Source organism: Chiroxiphia lanceolata, chromosome 20 (assembly GCF_009829145.1).
Source record: "Chiroxiphia lanceolata isolate bChiLan1 chromosome 20, bChiLan1.pri, whole genome shotgun sequence".
In the NCBI taxonomy this organism is placed as follows: domain Eukaryota; kingdom Metazoa; phylum Chordata; class Aves; order Passeriformes; family Pipridae; genus Chiroxiphia; species Chiroxiphia lanceolata.
In genome coordinates, this window is record NC_045656.1 from 2,294,391 (window position 1) to 2,312,153 (window position 17,763).

Below are 17,763 nucleotides of genomic sequence, written 5' to 3' on the forward strand. Positions count from 1 at the left end.
AGGGTTGGACTCCCTGATCCTTGGGGGTCTCTTCCAGCTCAGCACATTCTGTGATCCTGCTGGAAATCCCAACACAGCTTCATCCTGAACTAATAAATTCTCTTGGAAACCTCTAGGAAAAAGCAAAGGAGACTCCACATCCTGCTGAAACAGAGAAAGGACTTTTGTTGCTGTACCTGTAGGTTTCTTTCCTCTGGAAAACCTTTCCCAGAGGATCAGGGCCAAGCAGCCACATCAGGCTATTCATGATATACCAGATCTTGGTATTAATGTGCCATCTCCTTAAAATATGATTTTTGAATGGACCTGACCATCTCAGCCCACCTCCATTCCAGCAGGGAATGGAAGTGGGAGGAGAGGGTTATAACACACTATAAAAAATTAATTCTTTCTTTTTCTTTTAGCATTCCTTTTCTCCCTTTTTATCCTCGATGATCCTCAGGGGTCCCTTCCAGCCTATTCCATGATCCTGTAAAGTATAGAGTGGTTTGGGTTGGAAGGGACCTTAAAGCTCATCTAGTTCCAACCCCTGTGCCATGGAGAGGGGACAGATTCCCCCCGGTGAGCAGAGGCCAAACGTGGCCATGGGTTTCCCCTTCCCAGCTCTGCTCAACCCCCACCACTGCTGCCCCTTTCCCCTGCCCAGAGCGTGCTGCTGACGGTTCTGTGGGTTGTGTTGCAGGTGTGGCTGTGTGGGGGCAGCATGGAGGTCCTGCCCTGCTCCAGGGTGGCCCACATCGAGCGCAAGAAGAAGCCCTACAACAACAACATCGGGTTCTACACCAAGCGCAACGCGCTGCGCGTGGCCGAGGTGTGGATGGACGACTACAAGTGGCACGTCTACATCGCCTGGAACCTGCCCCTGGAGGTACTGAGGCCTTCAAATCTATGGGAAAGAGGTTTTAGGAGACCTTGCGAGCACCTTCTGCTTGCTAGTATTCCCAGAATTCCTAAAAATGCTGTTTAACTCCGTTGTTAAGGATCATTACAGACAAGGGTGTCTGTAAAATGTACTGAGAACGAGGCACAACACTTGGTAGAAGTAGTCAAAACTGCTCAGGAGCCTTGAAACCCATCCAGAAGGGTCAGAGGAGATGAGGAGGAAGATGAAGGAGATGAAAATAAGGGGTCTTTGGGACCTCTGACTCAAATTCAGGAGGCGTGTCAAGGGTGGTACTTAGGGAGGGACGGGTTTGGGAGATGGTTCTACGTCACCTGGAACCTGCCCCTGGAGGTACTGAGGCCTTCAAATCTGTAGGAAATAAGTTTTAGGAGAGCTTGCTAGCACCTTCAGCTTGCTAGTATTCCTAAAATTCCTAAAAATGCTGTTTAACATTCTTTGTTAAGGATCTCGACAGACAAGGGGGTTTAATGAGGTGTCTGTAAAAATGGACTGACAATGAGACACAACACTTGGTATAAGTAGTCAAAGATGAAGAAGATGAAAACAAGGGGTGAAACCATTGCCAGGAGTGTCCAGAGCCCATGTGAGCAGTTATTTCCAGCCACCCTCTTGGTGCTAAAAGTAACCCCCAAAATATTCCTGCTTGGCAGATCTCAGCAAAGAGCTGCTGGGATCCTGATCCTGATCCTGATCCTGCTGTGCTGCAGCAGCATCCTCAGCTGGCAGCAACTGCTCCAGGGCCTCTGGAAAAACAATACAGCCTAAAAAATCTGAGCTGCTGCTGTTTCCTGAGGAAAGGTTGCACCTGTGGAGAGTTCCTGGCATTTGGAGCCACAGCAGTCCCAGAATTTGTACAGAATTGGTGCCTGTGCTGCAGGTTGGTGGTCCTGGGGGTGCTGGGGACTCCTGAGGTAGTTGGTTTAAAAACAGGAAGAAATATCTGCATAGAGATGGAAGGAAAAGCTGTTTGCCCAGGGAGCTGCAGGAGGGCACTGCCTGCCACGGGCACTGCTCCAGTGCTTGGGAGAGGAGTGGTAGGACTGAGGGAATTTAGGGATCTCTGAAAAGAGATTCCAAGACCCAAATGCCCATAAGTAGAGATCTTAAATCCTGATGTTCAGCCTGATTCCTGTTTAGAGGCGAGGCACCACCAACCTGCTCAGGAACAGCTTCAGAGCAGGGCAGGAAGGGCTTAAAACCCATTGGGAAGCTGCAGGTCCTGTAGAGCTTGGAAAAGGCAGGAGCACACGGATCAGCACTGGGGGTGGGTCTGGGTAACCCAAAATCAATTGGAGAATTTTATATACCCTGAAAAATCCAGATTTAATTTTCGAGCAGCCTCTTTTGCTGGGGCAGGATTTTATACACGGAATTCTTTTGTGGTGCCACTGAATTCCAACCCAAGGCAAACCCCTGCCCTGCTATTTCAGGTGCTGCCTGATTGATTTGTTGTCCCACCCCATTTTGTCCACTCAGATTTCAGCCTGCCCTACCTGTCTGCACTGAATCATCTTTATTTTTACCTCTGAGCTACCAGTGGCACATTAAAATGGTGTCTTTTCTCAAGCAGAGTGAATAATTCATTAGAAGATCATTACAAGCGTTGTAATGGAAAATTGCTATCCCAGTTGTATTTAATGATCACTGCAAAGACAAGAGCAGGAGCTAAAATAAAGTAGAAACCCAGACACCTGTAGGAAGGAGGAAAAGGGGCTGCAATGTGCCTTTGGCTTCCTTGCTGCTGCATTAGCTCCCCGAATTCCATGATGGAATAAGAGGTTAAAGGGGGGCAGCTCTCTCCAGCCCCTGCTCCCACCTCCTGTAGGATTATCCCTCGGGGACAGCTTTGCTTTTAAATCTGCTCAAGTAGTGGCTTCCTCCATGTCTCCAGGGAGACTTTTTCACCCTGGAATTGTCCAAATGGTCCAGAGGTTTCTCTGAGGTTCAGCCCCACCCTCTGTCCCTGTGGAATGTTTATCCTGGATCCTTGGCTCTGTTATATCGGAATCTTCAACCTTTCTGCTTCTTTCTTTCCCCCCTTAGTTTCTACCTTTGAACCCTCCTCTGTTTGTGTCTCAGTGGGGTCACACCCCCGTGGGGGGGTCAGGGAAGGGGTTTGGTGCTCAGTGCCCACACAGGGGTTGGCATTCCCACCTTTTAAACCCTGATGTCCATTTGCAGCTGGAAGTCTGAGCCTAAACAACCTTATTGTTGTCCCCTCCCCTCCCTTCCCCTCCCTTCCCCTCCCCTCCCCTCCCCTTCCTTTCCCAAACCTTCCCAAACCTTCCCTTCCCAAACCTTCCCAAACCTTCCCAAACCTTCCCTTCCCAAACCTTCCCTTCCCAAATCTTCCCTTCCCTTCCCTTTTGTTTCTTATTTGTTTATTTGGGATTTTTACATGTTTGTTTGGTTGTTGTGGATTTTTTTTTCCCCTTAACAAAATATTATGGAAAAGCGGGTGTTTCTCAGTGTTTCTCAGGTGGATCCCAAAGGGAATCAGGGAGAAGATCCCCCATCATTACTGCACCTCCCATGTTTCCTCCACAACCTTTTCTTCTCCATTTGGCTTCTCTTTCCTAAATTATCCCCAGGACCAGAGCATGTCCCACCATTGCAGGGGTGTCCCTAAACCCCAGGAGAGGAGCTGGTGTCACCTCCTGGCTGTGGCTCTGAAAGCCACATTTTCCTTGGGATTCTTGGGAGGATGATTTCAGCCAGAATTCCCTGGCGTGGCCTCTTCATGGAGCTTCCAGGCAGTTTGGAAAGGGCCTCAAAACCTCAGGGAAATACATTAGTTTTTAATCTTTTTGAAGAGGAACCCCTCAGTGATGTGCTGTGTCCTTATTTTTCAGAATCCAGGGATTGACATCGGGGATGTTTCTGAGAGAAAAGCGTTGAGGAAGAGCCTGAAGTGTAAAAATTTCCAGTGGTACCTGGACCACGTTTATCCAGAAATGAGGAGATACAACAACACCATTGCTTATGGAGAGGTAATTAAGGCTGAGCAGCCCCTGAGCTCAGACTGGTAATATTTCTCTGATGAGAAATCGCCTCAAAGGAGAGGAATGTGAATCAAAACTGACTATTTGTGTCTAATTATATAAATTTGTAGCAATCTGTTCCCAGTTTCTTCTAAAAACCTGTTTGGGGATTTATTTCTGATCTCGGAGACCATATAAAGTAAAATATTTTAATACATCATTTACTGAATTGACAGAAAATTATCTATATTTCCCATTGACTGCATGGATTAAGCAGCTGTTTGTATATTTTTAATACACAGTCATCTTATAAAACCCTGTGACTTAAGCTCAGCCTAATTCCTGACAAGGTCTCTGTAGGATACAGTGTGTTGTCACAACAGCTTAAGGACAAGATAAAGTAAGGAGACTTAATTCAATCTCTGCTGGCTTTGAAACCGTTCTGAGAACATAGAAACAGGCATTTATGGGAACTAATGATAAATCCTCTGTTGCAATGGATCTGATGGAATCGTGGCAGTTGGAGGAGGCTCCTTGAAGCACAGCCTGAGCCTCCCAGATGGGAATAATTTTAGGAAAGATTTGTAATCAAAGTTACTTAAAGCCTGCAAGCTAAAACCTCCCAGCAAGTATTTGCATAGAATAACAGAATCCTAAAATGCTTTGGGGTGGAAGGGGCATAAAAGCTCATCCAGTCCCACCCCCTGCCATGGGCAGGGACACCTTCCACTGGACCAGGTGACTCCAACCCGGCCTTGGACACTTCCAGGGATCCAGGGGCAGCCACAGCTTCTCTGGGCAACCTGTGCCAGGGCCTCCCCACCCTCCCAGGGAACAATTCCTTCCCAATATCCCATCTATCCCTGCCCTCTGGCAGTTTGAAGCCATTCCCCCTTGTCCTGTCCCTCCATCCTTGTCCCCAGTCCCTCTCCAGCTCTCCTGGAGCCCCTTTAGGCCCTGCAAGGGGATCTCAGGTCTCCCTGGAGCCTTCTCTGCTCCAGGTGAACCCCCCCAGCCCTCCCAGCCTGTTTCCAAAGGCATTTTTGCATTATGGCCCTGCCTGGGAAGCCTGGAGGGAGGAGAGGGCAGAGCTCTGGAAAGGGGAGAGCTCTGGAAAGGGCAGAGCTCTGGGGACCAGCCCTGGTGCCCAGGGTTTGGTGGCTGTTTATACCACAAACCCACCCTTTCCTGGCCCCTCCAAAGTGTGTCCCTCAGTTCATGACAGTGTTCTACCATCTCTGCCTCTCCTCCTGCATCCCTCCTTTTTTTTTTCCAAGCTGGACTTTTCCCCCCTGCCGTTCAGTTTTCACCGAAATCTGAGCAATCCTGCATTGATTTTGGGCTCCTGGCAGCCTAAGACTGGCTTTGTTCCCACCACACATGAGCAAAGAGAAGAAAACTCTGTCCAGGGAAACTGGCTCCTTGGAATGGTGATGACTGTGTAAAATCAACCACCATTAGCCCTGGATTTAAAGAAAACACACAGTGCACTAAACCTTTCCCTGCCCAATAATTCCCTGTGATAGAACACCTTCTACAGCAGGAGAGGGCTGAGCATCTTTTGTTTCTTTATCTCTGGTGAGACAGGGCCATAACTCTGCTCTTTTTCTTTCTTCCAGCTCCGAAACAACAAGGCCAAGGACGTGTGCCTGGACCAGGGCCCTCAGGAGAACCACACAGCAATCCTGTACCCATGCCATGGGTGGGGGCCTCAGGTGAGGGGGCACACTGGCAGAGGGCACAGCAGGCTGTGGAACTTGTCTCTTGGCTTCACTCTCCAATAGATCAGGCCCAGCTGCTTATTTAAAAACACCTCGGGTATCACAGGGAATTTTCCCAGCTGCTCTTCATGTCCTGATTTTCTGGATTCTGCCAGAACTGTGGCAGAGCTGCAAGTAAAAGTTTGGAAAAAAATCTGCCAGGCAAGGGTAAATAATGATGGGAGCAAATAGCCCATGAGCAGGACACAATGCAAGACCAGTTAGGATGGGGATCTGAGCACCCTGGGATAGTGGAAGGTGGCCCTGCCTGTGGCAGGGGTTGGAACAGGATGATCCTTAAGGTCCCTTCCAACCCAAACCACTCCATGATTCCCTGATTCTTCTTCTTTCACCCAGCAGAATAAAAATGGCCCAATGGGATAAAGCAAACAAACAGTGCTGAGATAATTCTCCATCTCACCCTGGCTGGAATTTCCCTTTGCATGACTTTTCTACCACTCTTTTTGCCTCTCCAAAATTGTGGGGTATCTGGGGTCCAACACGCTCCAGGAGGTTCATTTTCAGCTAAAAGATGTTTAGTTCAAGTGATGGAAATGCAGGAAGATCCCATTCTCACTCCGTGGTCACCCTGGGCTTTCCAGGCTCACCAGGATTGAGGAATCCCAGAGTTCATCTGAGCCTGAACTGGAAAATTCGGGAGCCACCTAAGCCTGGGACTGAGCTGTGGGAGATAATCTCCCTTTGGTTTACCCCTGCCTCTGAACAAAGATCAGGCAACTGGGGCTGATCCAGTCATTGCTAAATATAACAAAGCTGGTGCTTAAATGCACACAATTTTTTTCTCAAATGGCACAAAATGCCTTTTGGACTTTGTGGATGGAAACTTCAACCTCTAAGTGCATTATGGGGTGAGAAACTGGATTAGGCTGACACTGCCTGCTAACCCTGGGCTCTGAGACAAATGGCTGAAAGCAGGTTATTTGTTTTTCCCTCAGTTACTGTGATTAAATTTAACTACGTTTTCTTCTCCTACCTGAAGTTCTGAGGCCAAACCTGGCAGTGCTGCTGATTCCCTTCCTGCTTCCCATTGTCCAACCTCAGCAGAGATTCTTCCTGGTCTTCCCTCTCCACATTGTCCCTTCCCTCTTCCCACTGAGAGCCAGTTCTTGGCAGTTCTTTTGTTTCATGATACATTCCATGATTTAAACTCTTTGGAAATGCTGGTTTTAGAGTAGTTGTCAGTGAGTGCAGGAGCTTTGAAATTTGCAGCAAAATTGGACTTTCTCTACAACTGTTTAATTAATGGGCTGCTTGTTGTAATTTATTGCTGGGAATGCAATGTAAACACTTGTTATATATAAATATATATATATAAAATTTTTATTCATTTTTAGATATATATATATATATATAAACCCACAAGGAGATGCAATTCCTTTGGAGCTGTTGAGCATCCCAAAGCACACACGGTGGTGCTCAAGTTGCACATCATGTCCTGAAATCCCCCTTTCTCTCCTTGATCCTATGGCCCATCCCAGACATGTTTGAAGTTTAATTTTAACTAAATTTAGTTTAATTAAGAGCAGGTTCCTCAGCAGCAGATGAGGGGGAGGTGTGGGTTCCCTGCTGGCATTGTCATGGGGTGAGGACAGGGGGCTGTGGATCCTGTTCCCTGCCGTGCTGGGGGTGGTGGGATGTTCTTGGAAGTCCTTGTTCTTTCCAAGTCCATCCCCACACCATCCTTCTGTCTGTAGATCCACAGCCCACCTGGGAGAAAGAGGGATGACCTCCAGGGAGGAATTTTTCCCACTTATCCCATCAAGGCAGTGCAGTTTGTGCTCGATCCTGAATTTCTGCTCTATCCCTCTCCTGGGTTTAAGCTTGGCCTGGAGCCCTGAGCTGGATGCAGCTGGGTGTGCTTGTTCTTTCCATCCCCACATCATCCTTCTGTCTGTAGATCCACAGGGTGATGGGGGAATGACCTACTGTGTGGGAAGGGATTTATCCCATCAAGGCAGGGTAGTCTGTGCTCGATCCTGAATTTCTGCTCTCTCCTCCTGGCTTTAAGCTCAGCCTGGAGCCCTGAGCTGGATGCAGTTGGCTGTGGTGGCCCTGAATGCAGATGAGACCTTGGCTTTACTCACAGCTCCTCCTCTGTATCACTTACCAGTGACATTTTAGGGGTTTTTCTCATGTTTTCTCTTTAGCTTCCTCTTCTCTCTGCTTTCATTCACTTCCAGGTCAACTCATGACCAGATTCCATCATGAAGTATCCTTTTATCCTGTAATTATGTTCAGCCTGCTGATGGATTTTTTTTTTTTCCTGCCTGATGGCTTCATCTTTGAAGCAATTCATCATGCAAACACCTTGCAGTAATGATGTATTACACTAATAATACAGTAATACCTCATTGGAGTGACAGAACTATGGTGATGTATTAAGGTGATAGAAAGCACTGTAATACTATAAAACTTAAGATAATGTTCACCCAGCAGAGCATTTCATTTAATTATAGGATAAAATATGTTTTGCCCATTTAAGCAGCAGAACCTGAGGACAAACCCATCAATACTGGGATCATGTGGGACACAGGTGACGAAACAGCACATCAGATTAAATTGTGTTAAAAGGCAAATAGTGAACATTTTCCTGAGGGCTGTTAATTGATGGGCTGCTCAGTGCAGAAGGGAAGCCAAACAACCCTAAATTATTTTCCAATAGAGTCAATGAAGGTCAGCAAGGCTTTTATTTCCCAGGTGCTAAGATGTCTAATTAACTTTCTCCCCTCCCTGGGATGCAGCCAGGCAGAAATAATAATCCCACAAGATAGACTGGGGAGGGGGTGGGTTTGCTGGGAGGAATCAGCCTGAGCTCTGTGTCCCTCTGCTCCCCCTGGATCGGGGGGCTGGGGGGCCCTGGGTCCCTCAAGTCCCATGAGGAGCAGCTGAGGGAGCTGGGGGGGCTCAGCCTGGAGAAAAGGAGGCTCAGGGGGGACCTTCTGGCTCTGCAACCCCCTGACAGGAGGGGGGAGCTGGGGGGGGTCGGGCTCTGCTCCCAGGGAACAAGGGACAGGAGGAGAGGGAACAGCCTCAAGTTGTGCCAGGGGAGGGTCAGGTTGGACATCAGGAGGAATTTCTCCATGGAAAGGGTGGTCAGACACTGGCAGGGGCTGCCCAGGGAGGTGGTGGAGTCCCCATCCCTGGAGGTACCCAAGGAAGGACTGGAGGTGGCTCTCAGTGCTCTGGGTTGGGGGACAAGGTGGGGATGGGGCACAGGGTGGACTCCATGATCCTGGAGGGCTTTTCCAGCCCAGGGCAAAGCAGCCTCCCAAAGTGGTACCTGAGAGAGTGGAATTTTTCAAGATTCAGTTTGACCCAGATTGTGATTTAACTGGAAGGATGTTCCCAGAGGCTCCAGGTGTAACTCAGTTTGTCTGGCTGGGGATGTGGCTTTGGGCCATCGGGATTGAGGAAGGGGTTTAAGACCTCCCCAGTATTAACCACTTTTTAATGGTTAACTTGGTAAGAGCTTGAGACTGTTCTCCACTGGTCCTTTGTCTTGGTTTTCCCTTTGTTTCTTGTCCTGTGCCAGGCTGGGTTGGGATCCTCAGCTCAAAATAACAAAAGAATTAAGGCATGGAGCCCCTCTGCTCTGGAGCCAGGCTGGGAGAGCTGGCAGTGTTCACCTGGAGAAGAGAAGGCTCCTGGGAGAACTTAGAGCCCCTTGCAGGGCCTAAAGGGGCTCCAGGAGAGCTGGAGAAGAACTTGGGACAAGGGATGGAGGAATAGAACAAGGGGGAATGGCTTCCCACTACCAGAGGGCAGGGATAGATGGGATATTGGGAAGGGATTCCTCCCTGGGAGGGTGGGGAGGCCCTGGCACAGGTTGCCCAGAGAAGCTGGGGCTGCCCCATCTCTGGAAGTATCCAAGGCCAGGTTGGAGCACCCTGGGCTAGTGGAAGCTGTCCCTGCCCATGGCAGGGGGTGGAATGAGATGATCCTTAAGGTCCCTTCCAACCCAACCCATTCCTGGATTCTCCAGTTCTGTGTAAACATCCCAAAAGAAGAAAATTCCCTAAATGTCTGAGGAGTTAGTTAGACAAGTTAGACAGGATTTTTTGGGAATAATCACCCTCAGGTTTGCAGTGGGACAGGCTTGGAGGCTGCAGTGGCTGTTGCTGAGCCTCTGTCAGGGTCCAGACACGTGTTGGGAATTCTTTTTCCTCTCTTACACAGTACATGACACATCAATAGATGCACTTGCTGCATCATATCCATGTTTGTCTCCCCTCAGCCCCCGCCCTGCTCCGTTCCCGCGCAAGGGTTGGATTTTTGCTCTACTTATTTTTCCCACCACATTAGGCAATAACATGTCAGAGCAGAACTCGTGGTGCCTGGTGGGCACGGGGCCAACTGTCTGAGGACAGGCTGCCAAATCCCATAAAAAAGGGAAGCGTCTGGCACGCGAATCCCGAACGTGGCAGGAAACGTTTCGGGAACGGGAGACGGCGAAGAACTCGCGTTGCACATTTGGGACATCTGGGTGGTTTCTTCCTCTGTCATGGAGAAAGCTGGTCTTTTTTTATCTTATTTTATTTTATTTTGTTGTATGTACCTGTTCCTTTCCGTGAGACAAGGAGTCTTGTCATAGAATCCCAGAATCCCAGGATGGATCGGGCTGGAAGGGACCTTAAAGCCCATCTCGTTCCAACGTAGCAGGGTCTGACTCCGGCTCATAACCATGAATCCAGGGATGGTGCTGTCCAAATCCCTTGGGATGGGGCCCTGGCTCTGCTCCCACAGGCTGGGGAGTTACATGTTGGGCATCAAACAAACCCTCTGCTCCTCCACATCTCACCAAGGGCCATTTGCCAAAAGCTTTCACCACCAGGAGGGTTCAGTGCAGCAGCCCCACAGCACCATCAGAAAGCCATGGGATGGGTTGGATTGGAAGGGACCTTGAAAGGACATTTAGTCCAACCCCCTGCCATGGGCAGGGACACCTTCCACTAGCCCAGGTTGCTCCAACCTGGCCTTGGACACTTCCAGGGATGGGGCAGCCCCAGCTTCTCTGGGCAACCTGTGCCAGGGCCTCCCCACCCTCCCAGGGAGGAATCCCTTCCCAATATCCCATCTAACTCTGCCCTCTGGCAGTGGACATCCATTCCCCCCTGTCCTGTCACTCCAGGCCCTTGTAAACAGTCTCTCTTCATCTTCTTGTAGTCCCTTCAGGCACTGGGAGGCCACAATTGGGTCACCCCAAAGTTTCTCCTCTCCAGGCTGAACAATCCCAGTTCTCTCAGCCCAAGTTGACACTGATGTCCAGTTCTTAAAAATGTCAAGTTCTTGTAGATTTCTTGAATTTTCCTATGAATAAAAAATCATGGACTTCTGGAATGGTTTGGCTTGGAAGGGATCTTAAAGCTCATCCAGTCCCACCCCCTACCATGGGCAGGGACACCTTCCACTAGCCCCAGTTGCTCCAAGCCCTGTCCAACCTGGCCTTGGACACTTCCAGGGATGGGGCAGCCACAGCTTCTCTGGGGGCAAAGCTGCCCCATCCCATCCCCCAGTGCAGGATCTGCCCTTGGCCCCCCAGGGCCCTTTGCCAGCTGGTGGCAGAACAGTTGTGTCTCTTTAGCCTGACAGTAACTTCCCCTCCAAACTGCTGGGGTGGAAAGGAGGACAACCTGCAGAGTTTAAAGTCATAACCATCCCCCTCCTCCTCCTCCTCCCACCCATTCCCTGGCATGGAGTGCCCAAGTGCAGGATGTGGATCCTCTCCCGCCCCGAGCTCAGCTCACCCTGTGCTGGGCTGCCAGCTGTGCCCGAGGCTGGAGCAAGCTGGGAATGACCCCAGGGCACCTCCAGCCCAGCTGAGGGCTCAGTTCCCATGTCTGTGTTTCAGCAGTGGGACGTGTCCATGGGCCAAGCCTGGAGGCAGGTGGTGCTCAAGGCCTGACAGTGTGATTTGAACCAGGCAGCTCCTCTGAAAGAGCATCTGAGCACCACATTCCCAGCATTCTGGTGCCCCCAACATAAGGAGGACATGGAAGTGTGGAGCAAGTCTAGAGGAGGACCTGAAGTTGAGGGGGCTGGAGCACCTCCCCTATGGAGACAGGCTGAGGAATTTGGGGCTGTTCAGTCTGGAGAAGAGAAGGTTGTGTGGAGACCTCACAGGATCTGAAAGAACTACAGGGAAGCTGGTGAGGGACTGTTCACCAGGAACTGGAGTGATAAAACAAGGGAAAACGGGTTCAAAGTGAAAAAGGAGAAATTTAGGTTGGATATATGGAAGGAATTGTTCCCTGTGAGGGTGGGGAGGCCCTGGCACAGGTTGCCCAGAGAAGCTGGGGCTGCCCCATCCCTGGAAGTGTCCAAGGCCAGGTTGGAGCAACCTGGGGTAGTGGAAGGTGTCCCTGCCCATGGCAGGGGGTTGGACTAAATGTCCTTTCAAGGTCCCTTCCAGCCCAACCCATCCCATGGCTCTCTGATGGTGCTGTGGGGCTGCTGCACTGAACCCTCCTGGCAGTGAAAGCTTTTGGCAAATGGCCCTTGGTGAGATGTGGAGGAGCAGAGGGTTTGTTTGATGCCCAACATGTAACTCCCCAGCCTGTGGGAGCAGAGCCAGGGCCCCATCCCAAGGGATTTGGGCAGCACCATTCCCAGATCTGTGGTCACGAGCCAGAGTCGGACCCTGTTACATTGTTTTAACTTGATTTTCAGTGTTTAATTATTCCAGCCCAGATAACCCAAACTCCCAGTGTGATTTACTCTCTCTCTTTAAGCATCTGGGTCACAGATATGCTCAGTTAATTAATGTGCTGAATCCTCCTTATTTGTCTGCCAGATAATGGCCTGATTCATAATTTAAAGAAGCAGCAGTGGATATCTTTCCCTTGTACCATAAAAGGCAGGACAGTGTCATTCATTCCTTTTTACTCCTGAATTTAAATATATTTAGGGAAATATTTGGAGGGAGTGGGAATGGAGGAGCCCTTTGTGTGTGGCCCCAGGGTGGGGATGTGGCAGTGCCTGCTGATGTTTCAGTGCCAGCACCAACTCTGGTGCTCCCAACCTGCATCTCCTTGGCACCTGAGCCAAGTCTCTTGGAGCACTGGATGGTGGGATGCTGGGATATGCTGGGATCAGCTGCAATCCTGAGCCTTTGCTTGGGGCTGAGCTGTGGGGGAGACTCAGGCTCACATCCCTGGGGAACAGGGCCAGGTCTGTCCCAGCCCCCTTTGGCTGACAGTGCTGCCCGGCCCTGTTGGAGCTCTGGAGGCTGTGCCAGGCACACCAGGGGCACCAATCCAGGCCAAAGCCAGGCTGGCTCACTGAGCTGGGCCAGCAATACCAGCCAAGCCAGCTGGCTCCAGCTGGAAAACAGGGGAAATCATCCATGGCCCCATCCTACAGTGTTCAAGCCCAAAGGAGGATGGAGGAGTCACAGAATGTGCTGAGCTGGAAGGGACCCACAAGGGCCATCCAGTCCAACCCTCAGCCCTGCACAGGCCCAGCCCCAAGAGTCACCCCCTGTGCCCCAGAGGATCAGCCAAACCCTCCCTGAGCTCTGGCAGCCTTGGGGCTGTGCCCACTGCCCTGGGGAGCCTGGGCAGTGCCCAACCAGCCTCTGGGGGAAGAACCTTTGGCTGAGATCCAACCTGAGCCTGCCCTGACACAGCTCCAGCCATTCCCTGGCTGCTGGCCCTGGTCCCCCCAGAGCAGAGCTCAGTCCCTGCCCCTCCTCTGCCCCTGCCCAGGCAGTTGGAACTGCACTGAGGTCTCCCCTCAGTCTCCTCTTCTCCAGCTGAACACACCAAGTGCCCTCAGTGTCCTCACACGCCTTCAAATCAAGGTCCTTCCCCGTTCTTGTTCCCTCCTTTGGACACTCTCTAATGGCTCAATCCCTTCCCTACATTGTGTCCCCCCAAACTGCCCCAATGTTGAGGTGAGGCCACCCCAGGGCAGAGCAGAGTGGGACAATCCCGATGGATTAAAGGCTCAGAGTTATTCTCACCCCTTCCCTGTGTCTCATCTCCCCACCACTTTTTTTTTTTGCATCTGAAACAAACAAACAAACAAACAAACAAACAAATCAAGGCTAAAAAGGCTGGATAAAGTTGGTTTTTCCCCTCTTTTGAGTCCCACTTTCCCTGTGCCCCGTCCCCACAGTTCTGTCCTTTCCTGTATCACTTTAGTGTCGCTCCCACGGTGCTGATGGTCCTTTCTGTCCTCCCCTGCCCACAGCTGGCACGTTACACCAAGGAGGGGTTCCTTCACCTGGGTGCCCTGGGCACCACGACCCTGCTCCCGGACACCCGGTGCCTGGTGGATAACGGGAAGAGCCGCTTCCCGCAGCTCCTGGACTGCGAGAAGGTCAAGAGCAGCCTCCACAAGCGCTGGAGTTTCATCCAGGTGTGTTCCAAGTCTGCTTCCCAAACCCTGGGCTGGGGCACCACGTCTGACACGAGATGGTGTGGGACAACTGATCCCATGGAACAGCAGGTGCCGGGTCCGAAGGCAGAGGGAAAAGGTGAAGAGGGATCAGGGGCAGGATTTCGGGTCCATTTCCAACAGAAGTTTTCCTTTCTGATGCCATAAAGGTGGATCTGGTTACATCTGGTGGATGTGGCCTGCCCTGCCAATGGCTCCCAGATTCCTTGTGGGTAATCTCCATGAAAACACAGTATTCTTGTGCCAAGGCAGAGTGTAAATAATTTACATTGTACACAAGTGTCCCACCTTCCCAACACAGGGAATTAAAAGGTTCCAGATGTTCCTTGGGTGCTGTCAGCGTTAATAGATGCTCATTCCACTCCCATTATTTATTTTAGGAATTATTTTATTGTTGGAATTGCATTTCCACCCAGCTAAAGCCCAAGGACGTGTCTGCATCCCTGGGTGCCACCCTGATTTGCTTCACAGGCAACCCAAAGTCTTAATTTTTTTAATGCTTTCCCCCTATCCTTTAATTTTAAGTTATTCCTTTCATTTCAGAACGGTGCCATCCTGAACAAGGGCACGGGGAGGTGCCTGGAAGTGGAGAACAAGGGAATGGCTGGAATCGATCTGATCCTTCGCAGCTGCACAGGACAAAGGTGGACAATTAAAAACTTCATCAAGTAAAGGCTGAAAGAGTCAGGGGAGTGTGACTCCAACCACAGCTGACCTGGACTGATCCGACAGGACTCCTTTGGAAAGGATGGAATATCAAAACAGAGCTTTATTCATGTTATCAGGAGGGGACATGGGGGAAATGGGCATTGCTGTCTTTCTTTTGTTGTGTTGAAATCTCCCCCAGCTGATCCCAGCTGTGTGAAACTGGGGCAGAACTGCTGGTTCCTTCTGCAGAGCACTCGGGGAGGTGCTGCTGGGACGACTGGAATGAGCTCCTGCAGCCCCGGGAGCGTCGTGCTGACAGGGAATTGTTGCTTTCCCAGACAACTCCAAGCCCTGCCAAAGGGCTGGGTAAGTTCAGGGTCATCCACCCTGGATACACCTGCCTGGCAAGGGTGAAAATGTGGGAGCTTGTGAGAGGAAAATGGTCACCAGGCCCCAAAGGAGAGGAGGGTGAAGGATGTGCTGTCTTGCTGGGTCCTTGCTCTCTTTTCCCTTCCTTGCCCCTGCATCCAGCAGCCCCTTTCCTGAGTGCTGGAGGAACAAAACACACCCTTCATCCCCCAGCTCTTTATCTCAGATATCCCCAAACAAAATGCCACTGAATAAACCCACTGATCTCCCATTCCCCCCCTCCCTCACCCATGTGCTGAGCAGCACCAGTCCCTCCCATGGAGACCCCAAATTCCCCTTGGGAACGATGTGGGATGTCTGCCTACCCTTTGGGGACATCAGGAATGGTGGTCTCCCTAACTCTGCAGTGGTGTCCTCTTCCCTGTCCTGCCTGCTCCATGTGTCACCATGGTCAAGGCCCTCCCCAGACTGTCCTTGTCCCTTCAGACCTTCCCGAGCTCTGGAAGGAGCAGAGAGGGAGGGCAAGAGACCAAAAAATGGCACTTTGGCTGAAATTCTTGACCTGCAAGTCACTTCAGGCTTGTTAATATGGTGGAGTGGTCTCACAATAATTTTGGCTGCCAACTCTTGGCTCCCAAACCCACCCAGCTGTCACAGGAGACCATTGTTTGGGGCCCTGGTGTCTGGCTCACCTGGAAAAGGGAAACATGGTCCCTGCACAATTGCTGCCCATGGATGGACACAGGCCTTGCCCAGCAGAGAGGAGAAGCCAGCCCTTCTCCTGTCCTTCTCACAGAATAATACTCTTTCTGGTTGCCCTCTGGCTAGGGTGCACTAAAATATATTAATATATGAGATGTATGTGTAAATATGGCTCCCAAAGATGGGATGTGCACAGAGTTGTTTGCTGCAGAGCACTCATGCCTGTCTTCCATTTGCATCAGGATGAAGCTACCTGGATGTTTAATGAGTTTAATTTTCAATGCCATGCAGCAGGTTTATAACTGATGTTTTAGTAATTTATTGAACAGAAGCAGATATATTTCATTGTTCCTTCTACAGCAAAGTAGGACTGATTGTTCATTTAGGCTTTACAGGACTCCCTCAAGCACTGGGGTTGTCCCTGATTTTTTTCCCTTGCCTTCCTTAATGGAGTAAAACCTCTTAGTTGTCCTGAACTGCAAAGTAGGGAGTCAATGTAGAATTTTGCTCTCCTTCTTCGCTGTTGCATCATCTCTCGTGTAATAAATCTCAGCCCTTACCAACCCCGATATGATCACAAATCTTTAGATGCATGATATGTTTTCCCCCTTCCGTTTGTTGCTGCCTTCTAAGAAAAGCAATTTGCTGCTGAAGTGGACTCCAGGCAAGTCCGGGGGGTTGGTCAAACTGCTAAAAAGCCCTTTAATTGAGCAATCAGTCTGCTGTCAGTCACCAGCGGCAGCCACCTGTGGGTCAGAGGAGGGAAAAGCCTGCATATTTCAGGATAAACAACAAAAAACGTTGTAGAATTCCTAGTTCCCAGTCCAGCTCGAGTCCTGCCGGTGCCCAGGGCACCAGCAGATGGGCTTTGTCACATTCAGTCGTGGTGGGATGAGGTGCCACCCCCCAGCCCTCCGTCTGTCCTGCTGCTACCGGCAGCACCACTGAATGTGTGGCTTCCCCTCGGCTCCCATCCCTGGCAGGAGCTGCTCCAGCTGCCAGGCAGGAGGGACTGGCTGTGTTTAGCTCCCTGGATTGTCACCCCAGCCCCTCTGGGATGTCCCTGTGTCCAGCAGCCCCCAGCAGAGCATCTCCCAGCGCCGTCGGCGCCGTCCCTGCGCTCAGGGGGCACAAGGCGAGGATCCTGCTGGTGATGAGCTCTTTGATCCTTTATTAAGGCTCACAGATGCCTTTCCTTCATGCTCCATGTGGAAAACAACCCCCTGACTCTCGACAAGGAAGGGGAAGCTGGAAATGATCACTCAGAGCCCCCGCTGAGGTGTTTGCCCCTTGTCGCTGCTGTAATTGCAGCTTTCAATGACTGAGAAGAATCAGGAAAATCAGCACGAGCAAAATGAGGAATGAAAGTGAGAATTTAATCTGCTGTGTCCGTGTAAGTGAAATTCTGACACTGGTTTGTGACATGCAGAGGTGATTGCTGAGGCCACGGCCCGAGGTCTGCGCCCTCCGAAACTGTAGGAATCTGTCTTAGAAATCTGGGTCTAATTGTTGCATCTTGGCTTATCTCTAATAATATGTTAATTGCTTTAAGAAGTGATATCCAAGTGATTCTTATTAAATATATGATTTGAGCCTTGTCTCCTGAGTGGTTTTAAAAAGATTCACTGCTGATGAGATACAGAGGCAGTCATTCTTCTCTGCTACTTATTTAATAGAAAAGTGCTGCTTTTTTAATGAAACTTCCACTTTTAAAAGAAATGGAAATGAAGGAGAAATCAAGAGAGATGGTGGACACAGATTAACTCCCATCCCATCCATCCCACTGCTGTCACTCACCAGATAACACAGTTACATCCCAGAACTGAGAAGAGGCGTGATAAATAAAGCAGCGCCTGCAAACGTCTTCCTGAACCCAGGCTGGGTGTTCCTGAATGTTCCTAAACGTTACCTGGAGCTCAGGGCACTCCAACCCACTTCCTCACATCCGTGTTCTCCTAAAAACCGGGTGGTGCCCTGTAAG

At 50.4% G+C, this 17,763-nt stretch overlaps 1 protein-coding gene across 1 annotated transcript in view; it reads left to right on the forward strand.

Annotated features, from left to right (window-relative positions):
- The window catches only part of GALNT17 (polypeptide N-acetylgalactosaminyltransferase 17), a 219,308-nt gene extending 201,934 nt beyond the window's left edge, over positions 1–17,374 (forward strand). The window contains exons 7-11 of the mRNA XM_032707475.1: positions 683–868; positions 3,757–3,894; positions 5,505–5,600; positions 13,857–14,024; positions 14,607–17,374. Of these exons, the coding sequence (XP_032563366.1) occupies positions 683–868; positions 3,757–3,894; positions 5,505–5,600; positions 13,857–14,024; positions 14,607–14,735 (717 nt within the window). The 3' untranslated portion in view covers positions 14,736–17,374. The remainder of the gene's footprint in view (positions 1–682; positions 869–3,756; positions 3,895–5,504; positions 5,601–13,856; positions 14,025–14,606) is intronic.
- Positions 17,375–17,763: the final 389 nt, after the last annotated feature.